At 37.1% G+C, this 25745-nt stretch overlaps 1 protein-coding gene across 1 annotated transcript; it reads left to right on the top strand.

Moving 5' to 3' along the window:
- The first annotated feature begins 6045 nt into the window (after window positions 1-6045).
- gjd1b (gap junction protein delta 1b) lies at window positions 6046-24825 on the top strand. Its single transcript, XM_065281871.2, has 2 exons — window positions 6046-6983; window positions 23697-24825. Exons 1-2 carry the CDS (start codon window positions 6913-6915, stop codon window positions 24538-24540), a joined length of 915 nt encoding a protein of 304 aa, XP_065137943.1. The 5' UTR covers window positions 6046-6912; the 3' UTR covers window positions 24541-24825.
- The last annotated feature ends 920 nt before the right edge of the window (window positions 24826-25745 follow it).

Below are 25745 nucleotides of genomic sequence, written 5' to 3'. Positions count from 1 at the left end.
GCGCAGTACACTTTTATCTATTGCCAGACAACATAGCCAGAGCTTTTATGTGGAAATAAATATTTTCTTCCTTCAAATGACACTGCATGTATAATTTGCCTATCTATGATGTTTCATTAATCCCATGATGATATTGTTTTGACAGTAATTGTGTCAAATGGCTCACTAATGGCTCACATTTATTTTTATTACTTTTTTTCACTGCTTCAAAGCAGCTGTACAAGAAAGACAGGAAAAAATGAAAACATCAGGAAAGTGGAAAATTATTAAATATACACACTGAACAAAATTATAAACTCAACACTTTTGCATTTACCCCCATTTTTCATTAACTGACCTCAAAGATACACAAAAGGCCTATTTCTCTTAAATATGTGTATGTGTAAATCTGTGTTAGTGAGCACTTATTTGTCGAGATAGTCCATGCACCTCACACATGTGGCATACCAAAATGCTGTTTAGGCAGCATGATTATTGCACAGCTGGTCCTTAGGCTAGCCACAATAAAAGGCAACTCTAAAATGTGCAGTTTACTGTATTGGGGGGGGGTCTGAAACCAATGCCTCACGCAGTGCAACACATCGCGTTCGCATAGAGTTGATCCGGTTGTTGATTGTTGTCTGGGGATTGTGCTTGCACTTACGAAAATTAACCATGATTTTACTACAGTTCAAACCAAAAAACATGGTCACTGTAGTAAAACCATGGTAACCACAAAATAGTTTAGTTAGTAAAACCATGGTTTTGCTGATAGTAATCAATACACCAAAAAACCATGGTTACTACACTTTTACCCATACAATAAAACCATAGTTAATTTTCGTAAGGGCAGCTAGCATACTCACCCATTAGGCATGTTTGGTTGCTCTGGGTCGGCGTATAGAGGGGTTGCAAGTTTACAAACATTGCAGGGTGCGCGCGCATCCAGGGGGCAGAAAGCCCGATTGGTGAGCTGATCTGCTACTGCAACAACCTTAATTATTGAAGCGTTCTTTATTGTTTGTATATAAATAAGACTTGATTTTAGTTGGATCTGTTTTTCTGTCTTTATTTTTGCAGTTTTACTGTGATACATGTATAAATTATAATTTTATAATTATAATGCTAGTAACGTAATAGTCGCATCTACTGGTATGTTAACATCAGGCACCCAGCACTGACTCTGTTGGTACTATTTTCCACGCAACAATTCCTTGGCATTTTGACTTACAGACACCGCTACGAGCATACAACACAATGCACTTCTCTTCTTTCTGCCCCTCGGTTGCGCGCGCAACCAGTTAGTGACGTCGCCGTGCAACCCGTCTATACATACCAGTGGTGTGGTTCTCAACTCTGTTTCTGGAGGCTCACTGCTCTGCACATTTTGTATGTCTGTCTTATCTGACAGACTCAGTTCAGTTAATGGAGATCTCTACTAATGAGCTGATGATTTTAATCAGGTGTGTTAAATAAGAGAGACATGTAACCCGTGTTTTTCCAACTTTCCACCCTCTCTTATAAGTTGCCTGGAACCCGTACTCCCAGACACTTCAGAGTGGTGAGTCGTGGTTTTGAAGTCATGATTTACAGGCTCAGATCAATACTTAAGTCTCAGTTTTTAAAGTTTTAAAGGATTTTTTTTCATAGTTCATTTCAAATTTCAGAATGTCACATCTATAACGGAGAAATGTCACAGCCATAACAATGATTTTTCTTCATAAGTGCAGATACAAAATGAAATATAAATAAATATTAAATCATCTTTGAAGAGCCGTCTCTTCTCCATTCTATTATTGCTTCTGGTGCATTTTAATTCAGAGAATTCCTAACAAAATATGTTCTCCCAAAAATATGTGTCCTTTTTTTGTTACATCCATAACATATGTTTCCTTCATTTAAGCATATAGACTGATATTTTACTGATGTCTGTCTGGACTGTGTCGTGTAGGATAATATAAACGGATGGTTTAGTCTATTGGTAAAAAATACATTCTCTGAGAAATTATATTTCAAGTTTGACAGCAAATGTCACACTGGAATTGTTTGATTGCTATATTAACAGAATTGACAAAACCCTTAGCTAAGCTAAGCCAATTGTCAGCAGTCTCCTGTAAAAGAAAAATGCCTTCTGATTACCCAGTGATCAATATTCAATTATTCATCAATGATTAAGATACATTCGCAGAAGCCTAATAACATTCCATGTCATTTCAAGGTAAATATTTATTTCCACATAAAAGCTCTGGCTATGATGTCTGGCAATTCAATATTTTACCAACTGCACAGTACCGTGCGGTTTATTACCTATACTATAAAATAATGTGAAAGAGTAAATGGTGATAAACATTTTAAACTGTAGTTTGCTACATCATTTTGAAGTACTGTATCCCACAATTCAAATGTAAGTGGGTTGACTTTCCTTTTCAAATGTGATGAATGTATTGCAAGCAATATTAGATGCAATTTATTGTTTATTTTTTATGAATGCACTGTAAAATGCGAAGAAATGTAACTTAATTAAAAATGCAATACCATACTAATTTGTGAGATAAAAACTAATTGAAATAAAGATGAAAAACTGCTGTTTTGATGTAACCCCCGGCCACGGATAAGGACTATTTTCTCCTTACTTTTGCACTGGTAACAGTGTGCAGGCAAAGCAGATTATCCTGCAATCACGGGTGGTAATGTAATCTTACCTAAAGAGACGCCCACCCTGGTTATCATCTCTGATCTCGCCCGCCTGCTGTAACGTCCCTCCAGTAATCCTGTTTTTATTATGAACTCACCTCAGTTCAATGAGTTTATACTAAGCTTTTAACCTCTGTAAATAATGGACCACATGCTGTAAATGAATCTTGTGTTGTGAGGCTGTAATAATACATTTATAAATGCATTTTAATAGGTATTGACAAGGGCCATTTTAATTACATTGAACAATTGAAAAATACGACTGTGTGAACATGTAAAGGTATATTAGCATGCGTTTTTTTTTTTTTTGTAGAATGAGTGAAATCAACTCTGCTTTGCTTTGAATGGACAGTTGTAATGTTGTGAGCAGGTTAGGTTTTGTTCAGGGTTAAGAACTCATTGTAAAATGCCTATGGAGAAAATGAATGGGAAAAATGCTTCCAGACCCGAGGCCACTGAAACAGTGAGTGGTCGCTGTTGCGCTTGAATGCATTTTGCAACCAAAATGATACGTCTACAGAGTATACAAAGAACCAAAAATAAATGTTGAAATAATTGAATGAAAAGCTACAAATGAAGGTTGTGTCTGAGAGAACTTTAAATCCTAACATCTGTGCAACTGTTATACATCTGGACAATCACTGCCCCCATATCATCTGCTCTGAATGTGCTGAAGCAAATGAATAACACAAAGAACCCACTATCAAATACATACACCCAAAACTAGTATATGGAAGAGTTATTGTGCTGGTTTCAGTCTCACGGTCGGCAGGTTGTGACTGTGGTGCCCTTAAGCAAGGCACCTGTCCCCCATTGCTCCCGGGCACTGCAGTGATAGCTGCTCATTGCTCCAGTTGTGTATGTTCACTACTCACTGGGACGGGTTAAATGCAGAGGTCACATTGTGAGTATGGAAATGCTTGATGTTCACTTCACTGTATATTGTGTAAAGCTGCTCTGTTATGTAAAAGTGGTGTAAAACTTAAGTATACTCTGTAATTTACAGCTGCTCCGTTGTGTGGTGCATTTTTTCCTAAAATCATGTTGTAAAGTTCCAAAGTTTTATTAAAATCATATTGTAAGTATTGCAAAGCTGATTTTGTGTAGAAGTATACATTTAAAGGTATAAATTTACTTTTTTTAGTCTACCCTCTCTTGTAAGGATGGTGGTGTACGTTAATATAAAGATGTATTATATGCTTTAATTTAAATTTAGTGTCAATTCTATTGTGTAAAGATGGTGTCCTGTTGTTTAAAGCATGCTCTGCTATAAAAATACAATTTTGTGGTGTAAACATGTTATGTTGTGTAAATATAGTGTAGTGTAAATGGGCTCCATTTCTCTGTTAACTAGTTTCTCTGTTATTTAACAGTTTGGTTGTGTAAAAAGCTGCTCTATTTTTTAAGGGTGCCCTGTTGTGTAGGATGGTGTAAATCTGTTCTGTTGTGTAAAGTTGCTCTCTTGTTTAAGGCTACCGTGTTGTGAAAGAATGGTATAAAGCTGCTGTTGTGTAAAGCTGATGGAAAGCTCCTCTCTTGTTTAAAGCTGCTCTGTTGTGTAAAGCTGCTCTCTTGTTTAAAGCTGCTCTGTTGTGTAAAGCGGTTCTCTTGTTTAAGGTTACCTTGTTGTGGAATAATGCTGTAAAGCTGCTGTTGTGTAAAGCTGATGGAAAGCTGCTCTCTTGTTTAAAGCTGCTATGTTGTGTAAAGCTGCTTTCTTGTTTAAAGCTGCTCTGTTGTGTAAAGCGGCTATCTTGTTTAAGGCTTCTCTATTTTGAAGAGCTGCTCTCTTATTTAAGGCTACTTTGTTGTGAAAGAATGGTGTAATGCTTGTGTTGTGTAAAGATGATGGAAAGCAGCTCTTTTGTGTAAAGATGCTCCATTGTTTAAGGCTACATTGTTGTATAAGAAAAAGCTGCTCTTTTGTGTGAAGCTGCTCTGTTGGGTAAACTGAACGGAAAACTGCTCTTTTGTTTAAAGTTGCTCTGTTGTGTAAAGCTGCTCTCTTGTTTAAGGCTGCTCTGTTGTGTAAAGTTGCTCTGTAGTGTAAAGCTGCTATCTTGTTTAAGGCTTCTCTGTTTTGTAAAGTTGTTCTGTTGTTTAAAGCTGCTCTCTTGTTTAAGGCTACCTTGTGTAAGGATGGTGTAAGCTGCTCTTTTGTGTAAAGCTGACGGAGAGCTGCTTTCTTGTTTAAAGCTGCTTTGTTGTGTAAAGCTGTTTTCTTGTTTAAGGCTTCTCTGTTTTGTAAAGCAGTTCTATTTTGTAAAGCTGCTCTCTTGTTTAAAGTTGCTCTGTTGTGTAAAGCTGCTCTGTTGTGTAAAACTGAGCGGAAAGCTGCTCTTTTGTTTAAAGCTGCTCTGTTGTGTAAAGCTGCTCTGTTGTGTAAAGCTGCTCTCTTGTGTAAAGCTGCTCTCTTGTTTAAGGCTGCTCTGTTGTGTAAAGTTGCTCTGTTGTGTAAAGCTGCTATATTGTTTAAGGCTTCTCTGTTTTGTAAAGCTGTTTTTGTTTAAAGCTGCTCTCTTGTTTAAGCCTACCTTGTTGTGTAAGGATGGTGTACGCTGCTCTTTTGTGTAAAGCTGACGGAAAGCTGCTCTCTTCTTTAAAGTTGCTCTGTTGTGTAAAGCTGTTATCTTGTTTAAGGCTTCTCTGTTTTGTAAAGATGTTCTATTTTGTAAAGCTGCTCTCTTGTTTAAGGTTACCTTGTTGTGTAAGATTGGTGCTAAGCTGCTGTTGTTTAAAGCTAATGGAAAGCTGCTCTTTTGTGTAAAGATGCTCCATTGTTTAAGGCTACATTGTTGTATAAGAAAAAGCTCCTATTTTGTATAAAGCTGCTCTGTTGTGTAAAGCTGATGGAAAGCTGCTCTCTTGTTTAAAGCTGCTCTCTTGTTTAAAATTGCTCTTTTGTGTAAAGTTGCTCTGTTGTTTAAGGCTACCTTGTTGTGTAAGAATGGTGTAAAGCTGCTGTTGTGTAAAGCTGATGAAAAACTGCTATGTCTATTTTGTAAAGGTGATCTGCTGTGTAAAGCTGCTGCTGTTGTGTACAGGTGGTGTAAATGTGTTCTGTTGAATAGAGCTGTTTTGTTGAACACCTCTGTTTCCTCATCCATAAGAATTGTATCAAAATTGGATGAAAAATTGAAATGGGATTGCAAATGAAAGGAGGTCTTTTCTTACATGTGTGGTGTTTTCATGGAGGAGGGGTAGTGTGATGATTTCTCCCACTAATCCTCTGGACACACGCACAGACCAGGTTCCCGAGAGAGAGAGAGACAGAGAGAAAAAGAGAGGTGAATGAAGAGGGTTAATTCAGAAATTAAAGCAGAGATGTGTGCAGTGATTGAAGCACATTGAGAGAGGGAGAGAGAGAGAGTGACTTCACAGAGAAAGCGGGAGGGGAGGTGAGGGAGGGAGAGAGAGAGAGGAACGCAAAAACGAGAGTGTGACAAGACGTAAGCTCATAGTGACAGCCGGGTCAGGAGAAGGCAGAGCGAGAGCTGGGAAAGAGAAAGCAGAAAGGGGGAGATAATGCAGGCTGAGATGATGGAGGAGAGTCAGGGCTGCAGGGGCTGATGTCTGCTTACCTAGGCTAGAAAGAAACGTAAGGAAGCAACAGTGTGGAAATCAGGTAGAAAGTGTGCAGATCTGTCCAGATGTGTGCGTGTTTGTGATGTGCAACTGGCGGTGCTCGGTTAAATCAGTTTGTGGAGAGCGTTTGTGTGAGTGAGTGAGGCTGTGCAACCAGTATTGCCTAGAAAACGTGCCTGGTGGATTACGAGAGATCAGAGGACGACCGCTGTGTGTGTGCGTATGTGAGTGTGTGTGTTTAATGGTAAGCAAAAGGACTAGGTGCTATTTGTCACGGGATGTTTTTTTAGAAAACCGTGCAGCCAGAAAACAGTGCCATAAACGAGGAGAGATAGTCCAGGTAGTTGAAGCATCTGAGGATACCAGGGCATTTGGGGACAAGCACTCCTGCCTAGAATCTGCTATCTGAATTTCAGACCAAAGGAGGTAAAGAACACAAACCTATACAGACAGTAAAAGAGCTGAGGAGGAACCATGGGTTCACGTGAACTCTTGAGCCATCAGCGGAAAGATTTGTAGGACCAGAGCATCTATGTTTCTTCTGATTTCCTCCAAAGCCACGGAAACTGTATAGTTTCTGCTAAGGTTAACGCGAAGGATCGTGAGCAACCAAGACGGTGTCCAGTGACCCGTGAATGCATTCAGCATCCAATCATGGGAGAGTGGACCATACTAGAGCGCCTCCTGGAGGCCGCTGTGCAGCAGCACTCCACGATGATAGGAAGGTACGTAATGCAAAATCAATGCAGTGTTTTGGTTCTCTCAAAGTAATGATCACTAACCATGAACCTTTGCTTAGTTTGAAATTTGTACAGTTGGTCTTAACTGTGTTTTTAAGGTGAAGTGTGTAAAAATCTAAAAATGTTACCCACAGTTGGGTAAATATAGACAAGCCGAACTGTTGGTTTAAATGATACTACAGTATGCTGGATTGCTTCAACCCATTGTTGGGTCAAATATGGAAAAACCTAAATGTTAGGTTATTAATAACGCTATGCTGGGATGTTGTTGTTGTTAACCCAACTATGCGTTGAAACAAACCAGCATTTGGGTAGAAATAATTCAATGCATATTTGGTTATTGTTTTTTTATGTTTGCACCATAATACTTAAGTTAAGGTTAATTTAAACATGCAGATGTTTGCCCATGTTTACCCAACCATGGGTTAAAACAACCCAGCATTTTAAAGTGCGTGCACTCAAACACTATTAGATACATGTTGGAATTTGGCAAATGCATTACAGGTTATTTTAGCAGTATGTGTGTTTCATATACCAGTTCAATCCAGTGCATAGAAAATGTGGTTGACTTCCAATGTGCAGAGAAAAACTAAGTGGACTTACAAAGAGTTATTAACACTCTGGCTCTGTGGCACTTTTGAAATATTGTATTAGCAACCCAACATGTCATCTTCTGACTTTAACAAAATGAGTCTGGTTTAAAAACACCTGTTTTAATATCCAAACCCAGTGTTGTAGTCCAGAACAAGACCAGAGATTGAGTGTCGAGTCCAAGTCAAGACCGAATCCAGATAAAACTGGATGTGAACTTGGTCTTGACACTGAATCTATGGTCTTGATCTTGACTCGGACTCGACTACAACAATGCCCAAACCCCAAGTAAAGCTGGATGTGAACCTAGTCTTGACACTCAATCTATGGTCTTGGTCTTGACCCAGTATTAAACTTAACTATACAGCTCAGGTGCTTCTGTATAGCTCAGTGGAAGAGCATTGTGTTAGCAGCACAGAAAAAAGAAATGTATAGCTTGTAAAGCTTTAAGTAATATTGTAAAAGATTTATATTAGAGATGGGTTTGCTCTTTTTACTTGAACCTTGAATCAGAATAGCTTTGTAAAGGCATAGCAATAACAAAGCAACCACCTAAACATACTTGTATGAAGCTTTTCAACAAAAAAACACTCTTTAGTAAATTCATAGCGATGTAAATGAAACAATGTTTACATTTATTTATTTTTTCTTAATTCTGTTGTTTTCGCTGTTAATAATTTTTGATGAAAGCAGAAATTGGCCTTTGACCAGTATAACGGTGCTTTTATGCTTACATACATGAAAATGTGTCTGCGGTGGATTAAACCTTAAACAATTTTAATTCTCGTTATTAGCATTGGTAAAATGTTAAACATGCTTTTGTCACTGCATCTTCCAGAAACAGAAACCAGATCTTGTTTCAAATGTAAAAGCTGGAACTGGATTCCAAAAACCTACACGAGAATGATAAATATTCATACCTCAGTATTACTGCACAGTGTTATCTGCTCATAACGGTGGCTTATGGTGGAGAGACAGAGTGACCTTACGGCCGAGCTTTGAATTAATCCCGCAAGCAGGGTGAGCTCCTATTGGTCAATCTCAAGCTTTAGCAGATCCAGTTTTTGAACCACTGAAGCCTGTGAGACCTCAAATGGCATGCTCGCGTGATGATATTTTCTCAACCAGTTTAGCCCATCAATTCTCTTTTGCCCTCTTAATTTGGACACAATGTCCTTTCGGATTTTGCTCAGCATCTTTATAAAACACACATTTGTCTTAAAGCTTCAAGTGCTGTGTGGTTTTTAGTTTTGTTTTTGCTACACATCGAAGAATCTGGCTCGCTCTTTGAACATACAGCAATGCTGTGCCTCTGATGCAGTTTTCTCAGAAACACGATACATTAATCTCAGCCTGTCATCTGAATGTATATCGGAGCCAATCACTGTCAAGCAGGGCAAATTAAGGCAGTCAGCCAGTAGATGTTAAGTTTGCAATGGAGGCATTCAAAAAGCTATCCAGGTTTATGGTTACTCACCAAGCAATATAGCTCACAAGCAAATATGTACTGTAAACGATGGCTGTATCCTATCTTCATCCAGCAGTGTTTGAAATCTATTAATAGACTGAAATGACTTCTTCTGCAGTACCTGCGTTTCATTGCTGTGCCAGCACGCAAATTGTGCATAGATTCCATGGCAACAGATGCTTGAATTTGTCTTTCTCCTTTACATTTTCCAGTCGCAGCAGTCTGGTGTTTACAGTGTGATTCTGTTTTGTGAAACCCGGTACTGATCTGGCTGGCCAGCAACAAAGCAAGACTTTAATGAAGGTGCCGCTGGGCTGAATATGAATGATTGCCTCGATCGGATCTCATTCAGCCGCTGCCTCCACGTTCACACTTCACCGAACGCAGGCTGTTTGGCAGCCCATGTTGAATTACTATACGCTTGACAGGGTCTCAAGAGACTGTCTCATTCATTATGTTTGGCATTACCGAGGTGGTGTGGGTAGTTTGTTTGTTTATTTTCATGTGAGCCGTTTCACATGAATGTAAATGATACCTCATCTAATAAACGCTTCCATGATTACTAGTGTTTGTTATGGAAAAAATCCAAATAGTATTTACAGTTTTTAACCATTTCTTTTCTTAAACTCCTGATTTTCTATATTGGATTTTATGAATTTTAATGCATGACATTGCACGCCATTAAATGGATACTTCAACCGTAAATGACAAATTCTGTCATCTTTCACTCATCCTCATGATGTACTAAACCTGCATGAGTTTCTTTATTCTGTACGATTTTTGAATAAGTAATGGTAAGCACACAGTTGACGGTACCCAATGACTTCCATAGTATTTGTTTATCACACTATGGAGATCAATGGTACCCTCAACTGTGTGCTTACCATTATTTGTCAAAATATCTTCTTTTTTTGTGGGAGAGAAAATGTGACAGAATTTTCCACCTACTGTCTGTGTGCATTTATAACTCTTATCCTCTGTTTAACACCATTTTCTAAATCTACCGATTGAAAACTGGTTTACCATGTTAACCTCGTTATAGTGTTAATAGAACTAGTTTTGATTGCAACCTTTTGATGTCATGTATTGTGTTGTAAACAAAAAGTTTATTTAAGCGATGACATTATACTGACCACCTAGCAACCATTCAGATCTTCTTAGCAACCCCACACTTTGAAGAAATATATTCTCTTCCATAATTTCTCCACATGTAAAAAATCATTTACAGATTCAGTACAGCTTTATTCGCTCAAACACACACACACACACACACACTTGTATGTGACTCACACCATGACTTCCTGAACCACATACTCTTGGCGGTGGTTGTTTTTCTTTTTCCAGTCCTTTCTCTCTCTGCTATTCATCCATTTTTTTTCTTTCCTACTGTACTTGCGCGTGTGGCATCTTAGCTTGAATGATATTTGGCTATGCATTAGATTTGGTGCATAAACCTCAGAGCTGATGTGCTTCGACATGCATTTCAAAATCATCAATCCGTTTGTCACTCAACATCAATACAGATTTCATCCAGATTAAAAACAAAAAATAGACACAATACTTTTTATTTTTGTTTACAGCAAGAATATACGCCGCTTGTACAGAAAAACGGCAAAAAAAAGATATGACAGGCTATAGTTCAAGTAATGACTCGGATGAAGAGCGAGATACATTTATCACATTATCCAAAATTCAGATTCCTCTTTCTCAAATCTAATGCTTTTAAAGGAATAACAAACATAAGAAAAAACAATTATGCACCCTCATGAGTTACATGCCCATATAGTATGCTTGTATTTTTTATTGTAGATTATGTAGATTTTATTTATGGCAGTCAACAGTCAGTATGAATACAATAATCTCACAAAAGCAAAACATGTTTCTATTGCTGGTAGAGCTTGCAGTACAAACAATGTTCAGATTTTGGATTCCAATCCCAAGAAATTTTTGAAGAAAAGATCTACCATATATATATATATATATATATATATATATATATATATATATATATATATATATATATATATATATATATATATATATATATATATATATATATATATGGTAGAGAATGAAATAAATATCTTCATGGAACATCATCTTTTCTTAAAATCCTAATTATTTTTGGTGTTTCAGTTTGATACTGTATTGTTGGCTATTGCTACATGTGGTATAAAATACAAACCAAAAAAAGACATACGAGGTAAACAAAGACATAACTCTCTAGAAATCATTGTGCATGACAAATAGAAAACGAAACATGCCCTGAGTCTAAATATATTCAGGAGACTCATAACCACAGAGAAATCAAGACATTAGGCATACTGCATACTGACAGCGTACTTCATCTGCTGAAATACTAAAGTGTGCAACCAGTGCTCACATCTATAGATTAGGTCATGGCGAGCCATAAGATTTAAAACATAAGATTCTTTCTCCACACAGAGAGATCATACATAGATACATACATACACAAAACAAACAAACATACTGATACACAGAGATGCATGCCAGCAATGTTTTTGTGGCTAGTCAGCCTTCTGTTGTGCTATGTGTTACTGTATAAACACACACATAAGCAAAAACTTAATAAAGCTGGAAAAAATTTTGTTGAAACATTTAGTGAAACATCACTGTTTTCTAAATGTTCTTTTGTTTTACCGGGGCATGATGGTACAGCAAATACTATTACTAAATATAACATATTCAAATCATGGATATCAAAAAGAAAAGAAGAACAAAAAGTTAAGCCCAATTTAATGTCTTAATTATAATTCATTTAAACATAAATTGCTACACTGTTAACCCTGATATTGTCTTTACTTATACAATCAAATAAACATAACTTAATATTTTCTGTTTTGAAGCCAAAGCTTAAAAAAGTTTAGTTGATTTAACTTTTAAGCTTACAAAATCCATTAAACTAAAAAATTCAAATAGAATGAACTTAAAATTATTAGTTCATGTTGTGAGGAATACCCATAATCCTCTGCGCCTGAATACTTTGATTATTTTCTGCTTTTTCACAGAATAAAAACTGATAAGAACTTTCACTACTTAAATATTTGTTAATAAAATGTCATATAGGTTTAAGCTCTTATATTATTGATGTTGTTTTGTTGTAAATTATAATTTTGTAAAGTCACCGTTCAGGTGATCAGTGTTTCCGTACATGAATCCTGTTCAGAACACTTTATTCTATTTCTCTCCACAGTACTGACAAAGCATGTCAAAAAACAAATTTTTGTGTTTTTCTGTGGAGAATCACGTTTATTCAATGACTGACTTAAGATCAGTCATCAATTCTGTGTTATAATACCATTTATAACATCAAAAGTAATATAAAGTGATAAAAACTAAAGTTATATGCAAGGGTTTCCTCACAAATTTTGTCAACTAATCTGGGTTAAGAGTGCAGGAATATTGGAAGAAGTCTATTCAACTTAAAATTGTTGTTAGAACAGTTTATATGTTTAAGTAACCATTACTTAAAGTTTTTAGGGCAACAAGTTTGCTTCATTTTTTTAAGTATATTAAACTTATCCGGGCTTACAGTGTAATGGTACACTGGAGCAAAGGAATCATTAAGGAATAATTCACAATACATCTTGTTTTCATTTATTCCTTTATATAAAACATTCTGATATATTCATATAAAACCGATCATATACCAGATAGTTATGACACACCATCATTATTCTCTGTATAACAGGATATTGATTGAGATTATAGACATTGCTGGTCATCTGACAGCATCTGATCTCTGTTTGTTGGCATGTGCTGGTGCCTGTAATTTTGGCTGGGTTGTGGAACAGGATTGACCAGATCTTCAGATTAAATCTGGATTATGGCATCCAAATTTTGTCCCACTGCTTTCACACACTATTCACAATGAAAGGAAAATGTTATTGCTTAGATGTTATTGCTTCTTTTGACAATAACTGGGTATGTGCAAAGGTATATATAATATATAATAAGGTTTGATTTGCTTGTGGTGTGAAAAAGTGTTGTTTTTTTGTATGTTTGTCACACTTTAATATTTCAGATAATCAAACAAGTTAAATATTAACCAAAGATAACACAAGTGAACACAACATGCACTTGTTAACAGTACACATTTCTAAAAATTCTTAAATCAAGATGTATTTTCTTGATAGGCAAAATGACCTATAAAAATGTGTCAAGTTTTTAGACAAAAAATATATAAATAAAATGTAAGTGAAATTGTGCTTAAAACAAAACAAAAAAATCTGCAAAAACTGAATTTTTCTTGAATTAAGTGTTTATATTACAATTTTTGTCTCACCCCATTGGCAGATTATTTAGCTTGTTTTAAGAACAAATTCACTTAAATTTTTGTCTAAAAACAAAAATTATTTTCTTAGGTTATTTTACTCTTCACAAAAATGCATCTTGTTTAAGAATTTTTAGATATTTGTACTGAAAACAAGACAAAAATTCTAAATAAGAACGACTTTCAATGAAATGTATTGTCTTTTTTAAATAAAGGTTTTTAAAAACAAAATCCAAACACACGGCCCTGTGTAAAAAGGTGCTTACACCCCCCCCCCCCCCCCCCCCCAAAAAAAAAACGTTTATCAAAGATGAGTTCAGTTTTTCTAGCCACGCCCAGGCCTGACCAAAATTACCCCAAGAGCGTAGTCATGACTCATCCAAGAGGTCACAAAAGACCCCACAACAACACGCAAAGAACTGCAGGCCTCGCTTGCCTCAGTTAAGGTCAGTGTTCATGACTCCACCATAAGACAAAGACTGGACAAAAGTTGCCTGCATGGCAGAGTTTCAAGACAAAAACCCCTGCTGATCAAAAATAAAATAAAGACTCATCTCTGCTTGCCAGAAAACATCTTCTTGATCCCCAAGACTTCTGGGAAAATACTCTTTGGACTGACACAACAAAAGTTGAATGTTTTGGAAGGTGTGTGTCCCATTATGTCTGGTGTTAAAGCAACACAGCATTTCAGAAAAAGATCATCATAGCAACAGTAACATTTGTGATTTGTGGTAGTGTGATTGTCTGGGGGCTGTTTTGCTGCTTCAGGACCTGGAAGACTTGCTGTGATAAATTTAACCATGAATTCTACCATCTACCAAAAAATCCTGAAGGACAATGTCCGGCCATCGGTTCTTTACCTTAAGCTAAAGCAAACTTGGGTTCTGCAGCAGGTCAATGATCAAAAACACACCAGTAAGTCCACCTCTGAATGGCTGAAGATAAACAAAATGAAGACACAAGAGTGGCCTAGTCAAAATCTTAAAAAGGCGGAACCAAAATTCCTTCACAGCGCTATAACAGACTCATTACAAGTTATCACAAACACTTGATTGCAGTTGATGCTGTTTAGAGTGGCCCAACCAGTTATTAGGTTTAGGGGGCAAACACTTTTTTTATTTAAAAACTGCATGTTGTGTTCACTTGTGTTATCTTTGATTAATATTTTAATTTGTTTGATGATCTGAAACATTAAAGTGTGACAAATATGCAAAAAATAAAAATCAGAACGGGGGCCAACACTTAATTATGATAAATTCTATCATAGAAAACCTGCTAATAACTCTTCTCCTTTCATTTAGAAATCAGTTTTCCTAGCACTGCTTTTCAATTAAGTTTAACAGTAAATCAATGTTGTGGCCATTTTAATTATTTCAGTGATAATGCTTAATGGTTTCTAGTATACTATGAGTTCAAAGGAGCACATGTCAGGATCCCTTTCTTTATTTGTACATGCACAAAAAGATAATGATCTTTGCAATTATTTTTAGGGTAAAATCTAAAATCACTGATTGGTGCTTTAGGCTTAAATTAAACATGAAACTGATTAAGTCGTGACCTTTCCATATGAATTGTTATCGCTTGCATCTTGGTATATATTTGTTTTGAAAAAAACATGATTTTTACAACAACATTCAATGCAGGAAGTGACATCATCAATTTGTAAAATGTCTTCAGGTCCTTTGTAATTTACATCTAAGATATATTTATACTGTACTAAAAGCAAAAAAAAAAATCAATTATGATTTCATGGGGACTTTAATAGCAGAATCCAGGTTATGCAATGCACTACTAACACTGGAAAGAAGATGCATGGTTACACTAAAAGTGCCACTAATACAACATCCAGATACACCTATATCAAAAAGATCACTAAAAGCTTTATCTGGGAACACAAGTAAAGTAAAAGCTGAAACAAAGACTAAAACAGATACAAACACCACGGCATCTTACTGTTGCTGACTCGTGTACATAAGGCACAGTTCTGGATGTCAGTTTGGCTAAACGGATGGTCGTTCTGGCACAAAACCATGCGTGGGGACCTTCCTCTCTCCTCTTCCCCTCTGTCCTTCTGCTAAGAGAAGTAAGATATGGAGCTCAGCCACTCTATCTCTCTCTATGTAAGGATATGTGCGTCTCTGCTGGGTTTGTGGAAAGAAATGCGAAGCCTCTGGCAGTGTAGTCCATTGATAGCATCAGATAGTAATAACTTTGATATTATTGGTCTCACAAATTAGACATTGCCGTGACTGCACAGGACATTTTTGGTTACATATTAAGACAACCCCTACAGAACATTGCCAGAACCATTAAACAGTAATGGCATTATAAGGTACAAAGGTTTGAAAGCTATTGAAAAACCACTTGTGGTATTCAATTCAAAGTATTTCAAATAATTCCATGTTTAAAGCCTTTGGTGAATAAATATAGTATTGTTATGTTAGCTACAGATCATGTATTATAGTAAAGATTAATTTGACTGACCTTTGAAAGATTTCAAATTAATTTACACCCGAGGTGTTAATGAGACAGTAAAGGAGACGCTCATTAATTTCATATTCAATTATTCAATGCTCTGTCATCAATTATTTTGCTACTATGGTTAACATGTGGTAATGTATCACATACTGTATGTACAGGATATGTATATAATGTCTTTATTAAAACAAATAGCATGCTACCTGTAAAATATTTCACCAGTCAGAGTTTAATGGTAGTAATTTACATGAATACATTATGCATACACAAAGGTGTGTGTGTGTGTGTGTGTGTGTGTGTGTGTGTGTGTGTGTGTGTGTGTGTGTGTGTGTGTGTGTGTGTGTTTTCGTGCGTGTGTGTGTGTAGAGAGAGAGAGAGAGAGAGAGAGAGAGAGAGAGAGAGAGCGAAAGAGAGATGGAATATTAATAAGGGTGAGGTAATTAATGAATGCAGGAATTAAGTGCACACTTATAACCCAACCAAACCATGCCCGAGAGCAATTGTTCCTTTCCCAAGTCCCCCAGAAGCATGCAGTCTGTACTTTGAGCAATCAGAGCCATTAGGATGCGGTTGTTTTAAAGAAAGTGAGAAGTGAAGTGCTCTCTTAACACTGGTAATGTTAAGTTTGTCTTTTTTCTTCTGAGTCGTTTGGGGTGTGATGACACACAGCCCTCTCACATGCCTCAAATTGCTCAAATTGCTTAGTTGATTTCTCGCTTGTGCAGCTCAGACATTCACGTAACCCTGCTGCGCGCATCAGAAGGTTTTTACGAAGGCGGATGAAGGTGAATGATTGCGCAACTGATGTCTGAACGGTGGCTACTGCAGTTTAATTTTCCTATTGGATGTTGGGTCCAAAAAATGACTCGTGACGTAAGCAGGTTCAAGCTCACCACGCCCTTGTTACGATCTCACCACACACTTGGTACAAGCTTAGTTCATCCCCTCTATCTCCGTTGGGATCTGCCCACTTTTCTTGCGTTTTTCAAATATTGCCAGTGGGCGGAGTCAGGCTCTGACCAGGGGTTTAGTTACGCTTTAAACAAACTGTGCCCGAGCATGGTATAGCAATCAAACAGGTCAAACAAACCAGGCTTTAGGGGTCAAACACGCTTATGAGCGGTTCGGTTGAAATAATGTGAGCGTGCCTTGTAAATGCCACGTGCTAAAGTTGTAAACCGTTTCAGTGACACTAAAATGACACAAAAATCTAAAATATATTTTTTTAGTTCTTTATTTTCTTTATTTCTGATCTCTGTCTCCATATTTCCTAAAATAGTTTAAAAAACCATCAGAGCCGCATGTCGTGTGGAGAGTGCTTTATAAAAACTGTTTATTCTTCATTTCCTGCTGCTTTGTGTTCTCTTCATCAACGCAGTCGTGTAATTGCCGCTATCAGAGGCAGTCAAATGTCACACTGCTTGCATTGAAATAGACACTAAATAGAGAGAACTGCTGCTCAATATAGCAGATTCTTATCTCATAACTGAATACAAAACCCAAAATCACTCTCTCTCTCTCTCACTATCTCTCCTTTGCCTTGTTCATTTGAGCTGTCTGCCCTGTGTTAGTTGCCATAGTAACAGGCAGAGAGAGGTGATGCTGCGGGTACCATTGGTAGGGGGAGGTTTGGGGTTGGACTTGTGGAGCCTGTATCTTTTCTCAAAATGGGCTGAGTATCATCAAATCTTTATTCTACTACAACACACACACACACACACACACACACACACATTCTGGTTTCCATGTTTTGTGGGAACATTCCATAGACGTAATGCATTTTATACCGTACAAACTGTATATTCTATTCCCCTTACCTGCCCCATTCCCTAACCCCAACCATCACAAAAACCTTTCTTGTACCTTAGATTTTCAATAAACATCATCTTGTTAGATTTATAAGCTTGTTTCCTCATGGGGACATCAAAATGTCCCCACAAGGTCACAAAAACACTGGTATTCCTATCTTTGTGGGGACAATTGGTTACCAGGTACACACACACGCACGCACGCACGCACGCACGCACGCACGCACACACACACACACACACACACACTTGCAGTCAGTGTCATTTAAAGCTCGAGTTATACCTGTAATATGTCAACTATCATGTCTTTACATAAGCCTAGCCTGTGTTAAAGTGCTTTCTATGCCATATTCACAGCTCTGAGTCAAGGGAACATTTAAGCAATAAGGCACAAGAGATATGCATTTTGTCTTTATAGAAGCGACAAGCTGTGTTAACAGTATTGTACCACAAGAAAAGTGTTACAGATCCACTTCACACTATAGTGGTAGGGTGTGCTATTATCTTTCATAGTCACAACATTATAAAAGGAGGATTTTATATTGACACTTTTGTATGACACTCGCTCAAATGGTAAAAAATGGCTCCAAGCTGTCACTGGGCAGTACCTTGTAAATATGTACCATTTAGGTATACAGATACATTTGGTACCAATGTGTACTTTTGAGGTATGCACTCTCTGCCAAATATGCACAAGTAATCTCAACAAACAATAATTTAGTTCATTTTACAAAAGAAGTTTAAGTAATCTCAACAAACCTTAATGGTGCTACATTTCTGCAAGAGGGTGCCAGAACAATAATTACCCATAATACACTGCAAAATTCTCAGCCAATGAGATGCAAGTCTGTATTGGTTTTATTAATCTGTTACTTTGTTATGTTGGCTGAACAAGTAAGTTTTAGGTAAAGCTGAAAAGACACATTTTCTTGTTGAATGAACTAGATTAAATTAAGTTCACATTGTTAAAAAGATTTTTTTTTTAAGTTAGCACAACATGAAAGAATTAAGTACATTTGACAAAAGTTCTTTTTTTAGTGTACTAATATGAACATTTTAGGTGCAAAGGTTTATTTTAGAAAGGGTACTGCCCCAGTGACAGGTTGTGGCCATTAGTTTGTTCATTTTTACTGACAGTGCATAGACTTGAGGATGGGCACCAAAGCCACACAGGCATATAACACCTCAGTATTGTGATACTTACAAGCACCCTTTTAGAAATATGTAAAACAAAATCTTAAGCAGAGGGATTGTGCAGATATGGTTAAACCAGATGTTAAAGAAATGAAAACTGTGAAGAATGAGATGATGGGGAAGGAGTAGGTTGAGGTTTGGGAATAGATAATCTGAAGCTAAAGAACTCTTAATGCAAGAATCCAACCATTGGCTCTAGTACAGATTAAAGGTTGTGGGTTTCGTGTGTGCAAGCTATTACATAATTCATCCTCTGATGGGTTTTTCTACATTGGCAGGTTTTTATTCAAGAAAATCTTCTATTATCTGTAAGCATTGTGTGCATGCTTACAGAATGCAATGTGCAATTCCCTGCACTGTTTTTCCTTTTCTTCTTTTCCCATTGGCTTTCTTTAGTCTTGCTGCCTACGATGATAAGCGTATTGAGATAATGTGCTCTTAACTACACTGTGCTTTCAAAAGCACTAAACATCCATCCTCATTACATACATCACCAAAGTCACCTTAGAGATAAAAAACATTTTCATCTTGGGCGGGCTTGGATTTCATGTCCAGGCAGAGAAAACTCACATAGCGGCTAACTGTAAGGATTACATCATCTAATCATTTAAAGCCTTTTCTCTCTCATTACTCTTGATTTTAAACTTTTTTAAATATATCTTTTTAGTTAATATACTTTTAATACGCTTTCATAGTTTTATATTGTGCAAAGACAACGAAATAAACCGTTCACAGCTTGACTAATGTTAATGTTAATGTTGTTAATGTTAACTCCCTCAAGAAATTTGGTTTCTGGGGATAAAAGAGTAATTATAGACATTATCTGACATTAAAAAGGCATTATTAACATTACATAATAGTAAATAATCAGATTTCCATTTATCAATAACAATATGGTCTCATTCGTGAACATTGGTAAATGCATTTTGTAACATTAACAATAAACAATACACTTTATGGCATTTATTAATCATTAGTGCAATATGAATATAATCATGTATTGTTTATGTTAGTTCATTGTGCATTAAGTCCTCTTAACTAATAGAAAATCCCTATTGTAAAGTGCTGTATGCTATGAAACACCACAAAAGTTTTTTTTTTTACTTTCATAAATGTTGTTATTATTTAGTGAAGTGAAATAACTCCAGATAAAGTTTTTTTCTCTCTCTCTCTCTCTCTCTCTTCTGATCTCTAGCAATTACAACAATCTCTGTTTGAATGAATGCTGTAACTGATGCTTGTATTATATCATGCTTAAGTCACCACAGGAAAAAAAAGTATTAGTTTTTTATTTTTGTGAAGCTTACAATATGTGTTTTCATGTTTAATATTTTCATGTTTTATAAATGTATAATGTTATCTATTAATATGTCAATTAGATATTATGTAAGATTCAATCCTTAAAAGCCTGATACCAAAATGTATCAATATTATTTATTGATCCATCCAACATTAATTACAGTAATTCTTTATGTTCAGTAATTCTGTCTTGATTCAAGGGTGCATGTTTTTTTTACTGTCCAGCTGTTTGCTCATAATGGAGCTGGACATACAGAATACAGCTTTTGAATGGGCACAGATTAAAGGTGACCTCACAGCTGCAGGAACATAACACATAATTCCATTTAGATTTAATCATCAGAACTGAAAGCTTCAATCGCATCAAACTGTTAGTTGACGTGACACCTTACCACAAAACATACAACATCTAGAAAACAAGCTACACAACATTGCATAGATGCTACACATTTACAGGGTGATACAAGACACCTCTGCATCACTTTAGGGTCCTTATCATGTTTCAATAATGTCCGTCTGACTCTTATGAATACCACAAAAACAAATAATATGCTCATATGCAAAAAAATATATTAACCGAATACTCAGCACACATTATACGTTCATCAATTTTGCTTCAAATCCACTTAATCCCTAGCCTGGCTCCGCCCTCCTACATGCTTCCGCTTAATTTTCATTTCGCTTCAGCAGTACGTCTGGGATTGCTCTATAGAGTTTCGTTTTCTCCTGCAAAAATCTGCAGGACCAATCAGCGAACAGATGGGGGTGGCTAAGAATGATGACGTTGAGGTCGTGCGTCAGTTTAAGTTTTAGTTCAGTAATGCCAGCGGAGAAAGACGTGAGAAAAGCTTGTTGTTGCAAAACTGCCGAATATACAGAAGTTAAAGCCGGAGCAAGAACCAGGTTTGCTAAGTTTTGTTTGTCTGATTATTCTGACTTGTTGTTTCCGTCTGGTTTCGTTGCATGATATACGTCACGACCACATGTTAGCGATTGGCTTTGGCAGATCCTGAGTGACTCTGGGCAGATCCAATAGTTTTAAACTTCAACAATGGACCCTCCTTAACGGAAGTAACGCTTTGCAATGGAGCGTGGCCAGACTCTCTGTACAAATGAAATTAATGTACGAGAGTCTGGTTGGACCAGGCTACTTAATCCCAGCCTCAGGCCATTCAGAAATACCGCTTCTTGGCAGAATCCATTAAATACCACACATCTTTTTCTGCAAAGTCCTCTAAGTGCACAGAAGAAGAATTGAATAAATGATGGCACGCGTACGTCAAGGTGCAAGGAGGCTTGAAAATGTTAAAATGAGGTTTACTAAATATGTTAGGATATCGACAGAATTTTTGTTCCTTTAAGCTTTATTTTTTATTTTTTTAATCTTTATGTATAAAGGACAGTGTAGAGTGACTGGAGCCTTTTTCAGAAGTGGAAATTTTTTAATGCACTTAAAGGTTTTTGCAGCGACAGACAGTCAAATTCGTTATAAAATGACTGAAGTCCCATTTGTGGAAAATAAGGGATTCTTTATTGACTAAAAACCTTTTCATTGCCATTAAAGTAAAAATTTGTGCTGGGAAAAGATTAATCGCGATGAATCGCGATGAATCGCATACAAAATAAAAGTGATTTTTTGCATAATATATGAGTGTGCGCTGTGTGTAATTATTATATATATATAAATACACACACATTCATGTATGTATTTAAGAAGCATTTACATGTGTATATATATTTATTTATATTTCTATATATTCTATATTATATATTAACAATAAAAATGGATATATAAATAAAAATGTTCTGAAATGTATATATATGTGTGTGTGTGTGTGTGTGTGTGTGTGTGTGTGTGTGCGTGTGTGTACGTGCGTGCGTGCATGTGTGTTTAAATATATATAAGAATTACATACAGTACAGACAAATATATTAGGCAAAACTGCACTTTTATTTTGTATGCGATTAATTGCGATTCATCTTTTCCCAGCACTAGTAAAAATACTGAATCTAAACACATATGAGCCTGATAAAAAAATGCTAATTTACAAGAAAAGATGTCAGACGCACCTGAGGGGCTTTGCATCTGAACTCTCCATATATTAATTGAAATTTGTTTTAATATGTAAGATAAAGGGACTGCAGATCATTATGAGAGTGATGGATCTAGCACAGCTATGTAAGAAATTGGTTGCCTAGGGCAACAGTCACTTCACTTAAACATCTGACAGCAGCATGATGCACTTGATCAATTACAATCAAGTTTAAAGTCTTGTAATAAATCACTGATATATGATTAGCAACTGTAGAGTGCAGATGGTTAATGGATCTGTTTCATACCACCAAACACTTCATAAACTTCTGTATATTTTAGGCTGTGGATTGTATTTGTGTGTCTTCTGAGGTCTGGGTTGTCTAGCGTGTTCAAGTGCTGTCTTTGTCTTTGATTTAAAACTGAATGAGATTGGAAAAGCCACTGCCTGCCTCGGAGGGTTAATTTCTGTATTAGGACAGGGGGAGATTTTCTAATAAAAGAGATTCTGTAGAAACCCTTCATTTTTTTAAATGGTCATTTAAAATCAGTTGTTTTAAATTTATGTTGCATTTTTAATTTGGAATATTTGCTGAATGTCAAAAACAATATTTTTCATTCGACATTAGTTAACAGTGATTCATATGGCTATTATTGTGTTTTTATTGATGCTTATATACAAGGCACAATGTGGTCTGTCAGTGAAAATTGAATAGACATCTAACCATAGTCCAAATATAAATTTAATAAATAAATGAAACCAAACACCTTGTAATCACTGTTGACTTTGCTTACATGATGGAATATCACACATCTTACAAGTTATTTTGGCAAAATTTTACCAAATTCAATTAGTCTAGAAGTGGGTTACTCATAGCCACACTATATCATTTGCTATTGACGGCTATTTCTCATTCAGGGTTTTAAATGATGGACAACAAGCTCTTTAAAAATAAAAAACATTATGAACTATCCAAAGAAAATACTATATGTAAAAAAACTATTTTACAAAGCCCTCAAGCTTATATGTAGTGCGAGTATAAAAACCCATTGATGCACAAATTCCTTCTGTTTCATTCCTGCAATCTCTCACAAACATATGCAGTCTCTCTCTTTGTCTCTCTCATTCGAGCACTGGTACAGAAATAGCCCTAGCAGCACTGAGTAAGTGAGGTGTAAAATGTGAACGCTTGCTATAGGGAAAAAGAAGAGAATGGGTTAACGGCGATCACACATTAAATGAATGAGTAGGCGCCTCGAAACAGGTTACTGTATCAACGGTTACCATGAGTTTATGACACAGAATGAGCTATAAATATTGCACCAGAGAGCAGAATTAACAGCTCTTAGTTGTAAAAACAGAGATCTGTTAAATTAGCAAAGCTCATCTTGATTTGAATAGCAAACAACATCTGCATTGCTAATTAGCATTTGACTAAATAAGGGAGTAATTACGTCAATGGAAAAAGAGGAAGGTTATTTTTGTGCACCCGCCATGTTGCTTCATACTTTATAATTCTCGTCTCTTTCTCAGGATTCTACTGACGGTGGTGGTTATATTTCGTATCCTCATCGTGGCCATCGTAGGCGAGACGGTGTACGAAGACGAGCAGACCATGTTTATCTGCAACACCCTCCAACCAGGATGCAACCAGGCCTGCTATGACAAGGCCTTTCCCATTTCCCACATCCGATACTGGGTCTTCCAGATCATTCTTGTTTGCACACCCAGTCTGTGCTTTATAACCTATTCAGTGCACCAGTCGGCCAAACAGCGAGACCGTCGCTACTCCTTCCTCTACCCGATAATGGAGAAGGAGTACAGTCGCGAAGGTGCCCGCAAACTGCGCAACATCAACGGTATCCTGGTGCAGCACCCTGACAGCGGCGGCGGAAAGGATGAACCCGACTGCTTGGAAGTGAAGGAGATCCCGAACGCACCGAGAGGTCTCCTCCACGGCAAGAGCTCCAAGGTACGCCGTCAAGAGGGCATCTCTCGTTTCTACATAATCCAGGTCGTGTTTCGCAACGCACTTGAGATAGGCTTCTTGGCAGGCCAGTACTTTCTCTACGGCTTCAGCGTTCCCGGCATCTTCGAGTGTGACCGCTATCCTTGCCTGAAGGAGGTGGAGTGCTACGTGTCGCGCCCTACCGAGAAGACGGTCTTCCTGGTGTTCATGTTTGCTGTGAGTGGCATTTGCGTTGTGTTGAACCTTGCCGAGCTCAACCACCTGGGCTGGAGGAAAATCAAAGCCGCCATTCGAGGCGTGCAGGCCCGCAGGAAGTCCATCTGTGAGATCCGCAAAAAGGACATGGCTCACCTGTCACAGCCGCCAAACCTGGGCCGGACCCAGTCCAGCGAGTCTGCCTACGTCTGATCTCCCTTTATCTAAATAAAGTGTTACAGGAGGGGAGTGGAGGTTCACAAGGCTGTTAGAGTACCATGTTTTCGTTGGAAGGGGAGTACCCTCACATAGCCACGCCTCTTTCCAACAAACCACTCCCCAATTTATGCCATACGACAGTGTTTGAGGAAGTTTGCAAGTTGGATGGGTGCAGAATCAAGTGGAGACGGGACAGAGAGAAGGATTTTTTTTATTCTGAATTGTCAAACTGGAAACAATGAATAGTAGAAGGGTGAGGAGCAGAGATGGGAGGTGATAGATGCCCAAACATTTTTGGAAGTGACCCAATCTGGGGGGATGTAGTAAGCAGGAGATCTCTTATTATCACAAAGATCTCTTACTATCCTAAACCTTGTTGAATGGGTGCCAGGTTACTGTTTAGGTTTGCTCTGTTGGCCATCAATCGGCCTAAAACAAACAGAGGGGGGATAAACATTTTAACAGCAATGGCACCTTCACATTGACACAACTTTTTTTCAAATTGTTATCATAGACGCTTGAACGATTACAAAAGACTGTTACCTCCACACAACGCGTGCCCTTCCACAAAGTCCTCTACTGTTTAGTGCTGAGCATCCCTTCCTCATGTGGTGCATGAATGTGGGTTTATATGTGAGTTTGTGTATATTTCCTTCTTGTTCATTTAACGATTACTCTTTTTTTTTTTTTGCAAAGGTTGGTGCCATTACAGTTTTGTTTCAGATTATTGTATATAATTTAAAACTTAGTTAAAAGATCATTACAGATTTTGAGAAATCAAGCCAACTCTGCTGAAAAGACCTGCTGGTCGATGCAGATCATGGCTAGTTGTTGATTTAATACTGGTCTAGTGAATGGCTAAAGCTTCTTTGAGTGAAGCTTTGTTGACTAGGAAAACTCTTTTGGTTAAGATACTATAATGTTAACATGAGCAAGCCAGCATCCTATAAAGTGTAGATCAGGAAGTGTAGATCTGTCCAACAGTAAAGAGAAAGGGTTTGTCAAAGGTTACAGCAATTTATCTTTTATTCAGATTAATCCAGAGGTTTCTATCAGAAGACTTTTATTATGAAAAAGGTATATATTAAGGCATGTTTACAAAGACTACCTGTTGAATGAATGAAACGGGATGTTCAGTGTATGTTTGTACGAAACCGAATCATTTTTGATGATTTACTTAGCTTTTTCTTCTCGTCACG

This window comes from Paramisgurnus dabryanus, chromosome 8 (genome assembly GCF_030506205.2).
Source record: "Paramisgurnus dabryanus chromosome 8, PD_genome_1.1, whole genome shotgun sequence".
In the NCBI taxonomy this organism is placed as follows: Eukaryota; Metazoa; Chordata; class Actinopteri; order Cypriniformes; family Cobitidae; genus Paramisgurnus; species Paramisgurnus dabryanus.
This window is presented reverse-complemented; position numbering and strand designations above follow the sequence as displayed.

Excerpts from the sequence above, each read along its gene's own strand:
- gjd1b (XM_065281871.2), top strand. The coding sequence starts at position 6,913 with ATGGGAGAGTGGACCATACTAGAGCGCCTCCTGGAGGCCGCTGTGCAG. Across the intron at positions 6,984-23,696 it reads CACTCCACGATGATAGGAAG|GATTCTACTGACGGTGGTGG; the intron begins GTACGTAATGCA and ends TCTCTTTCTCAG.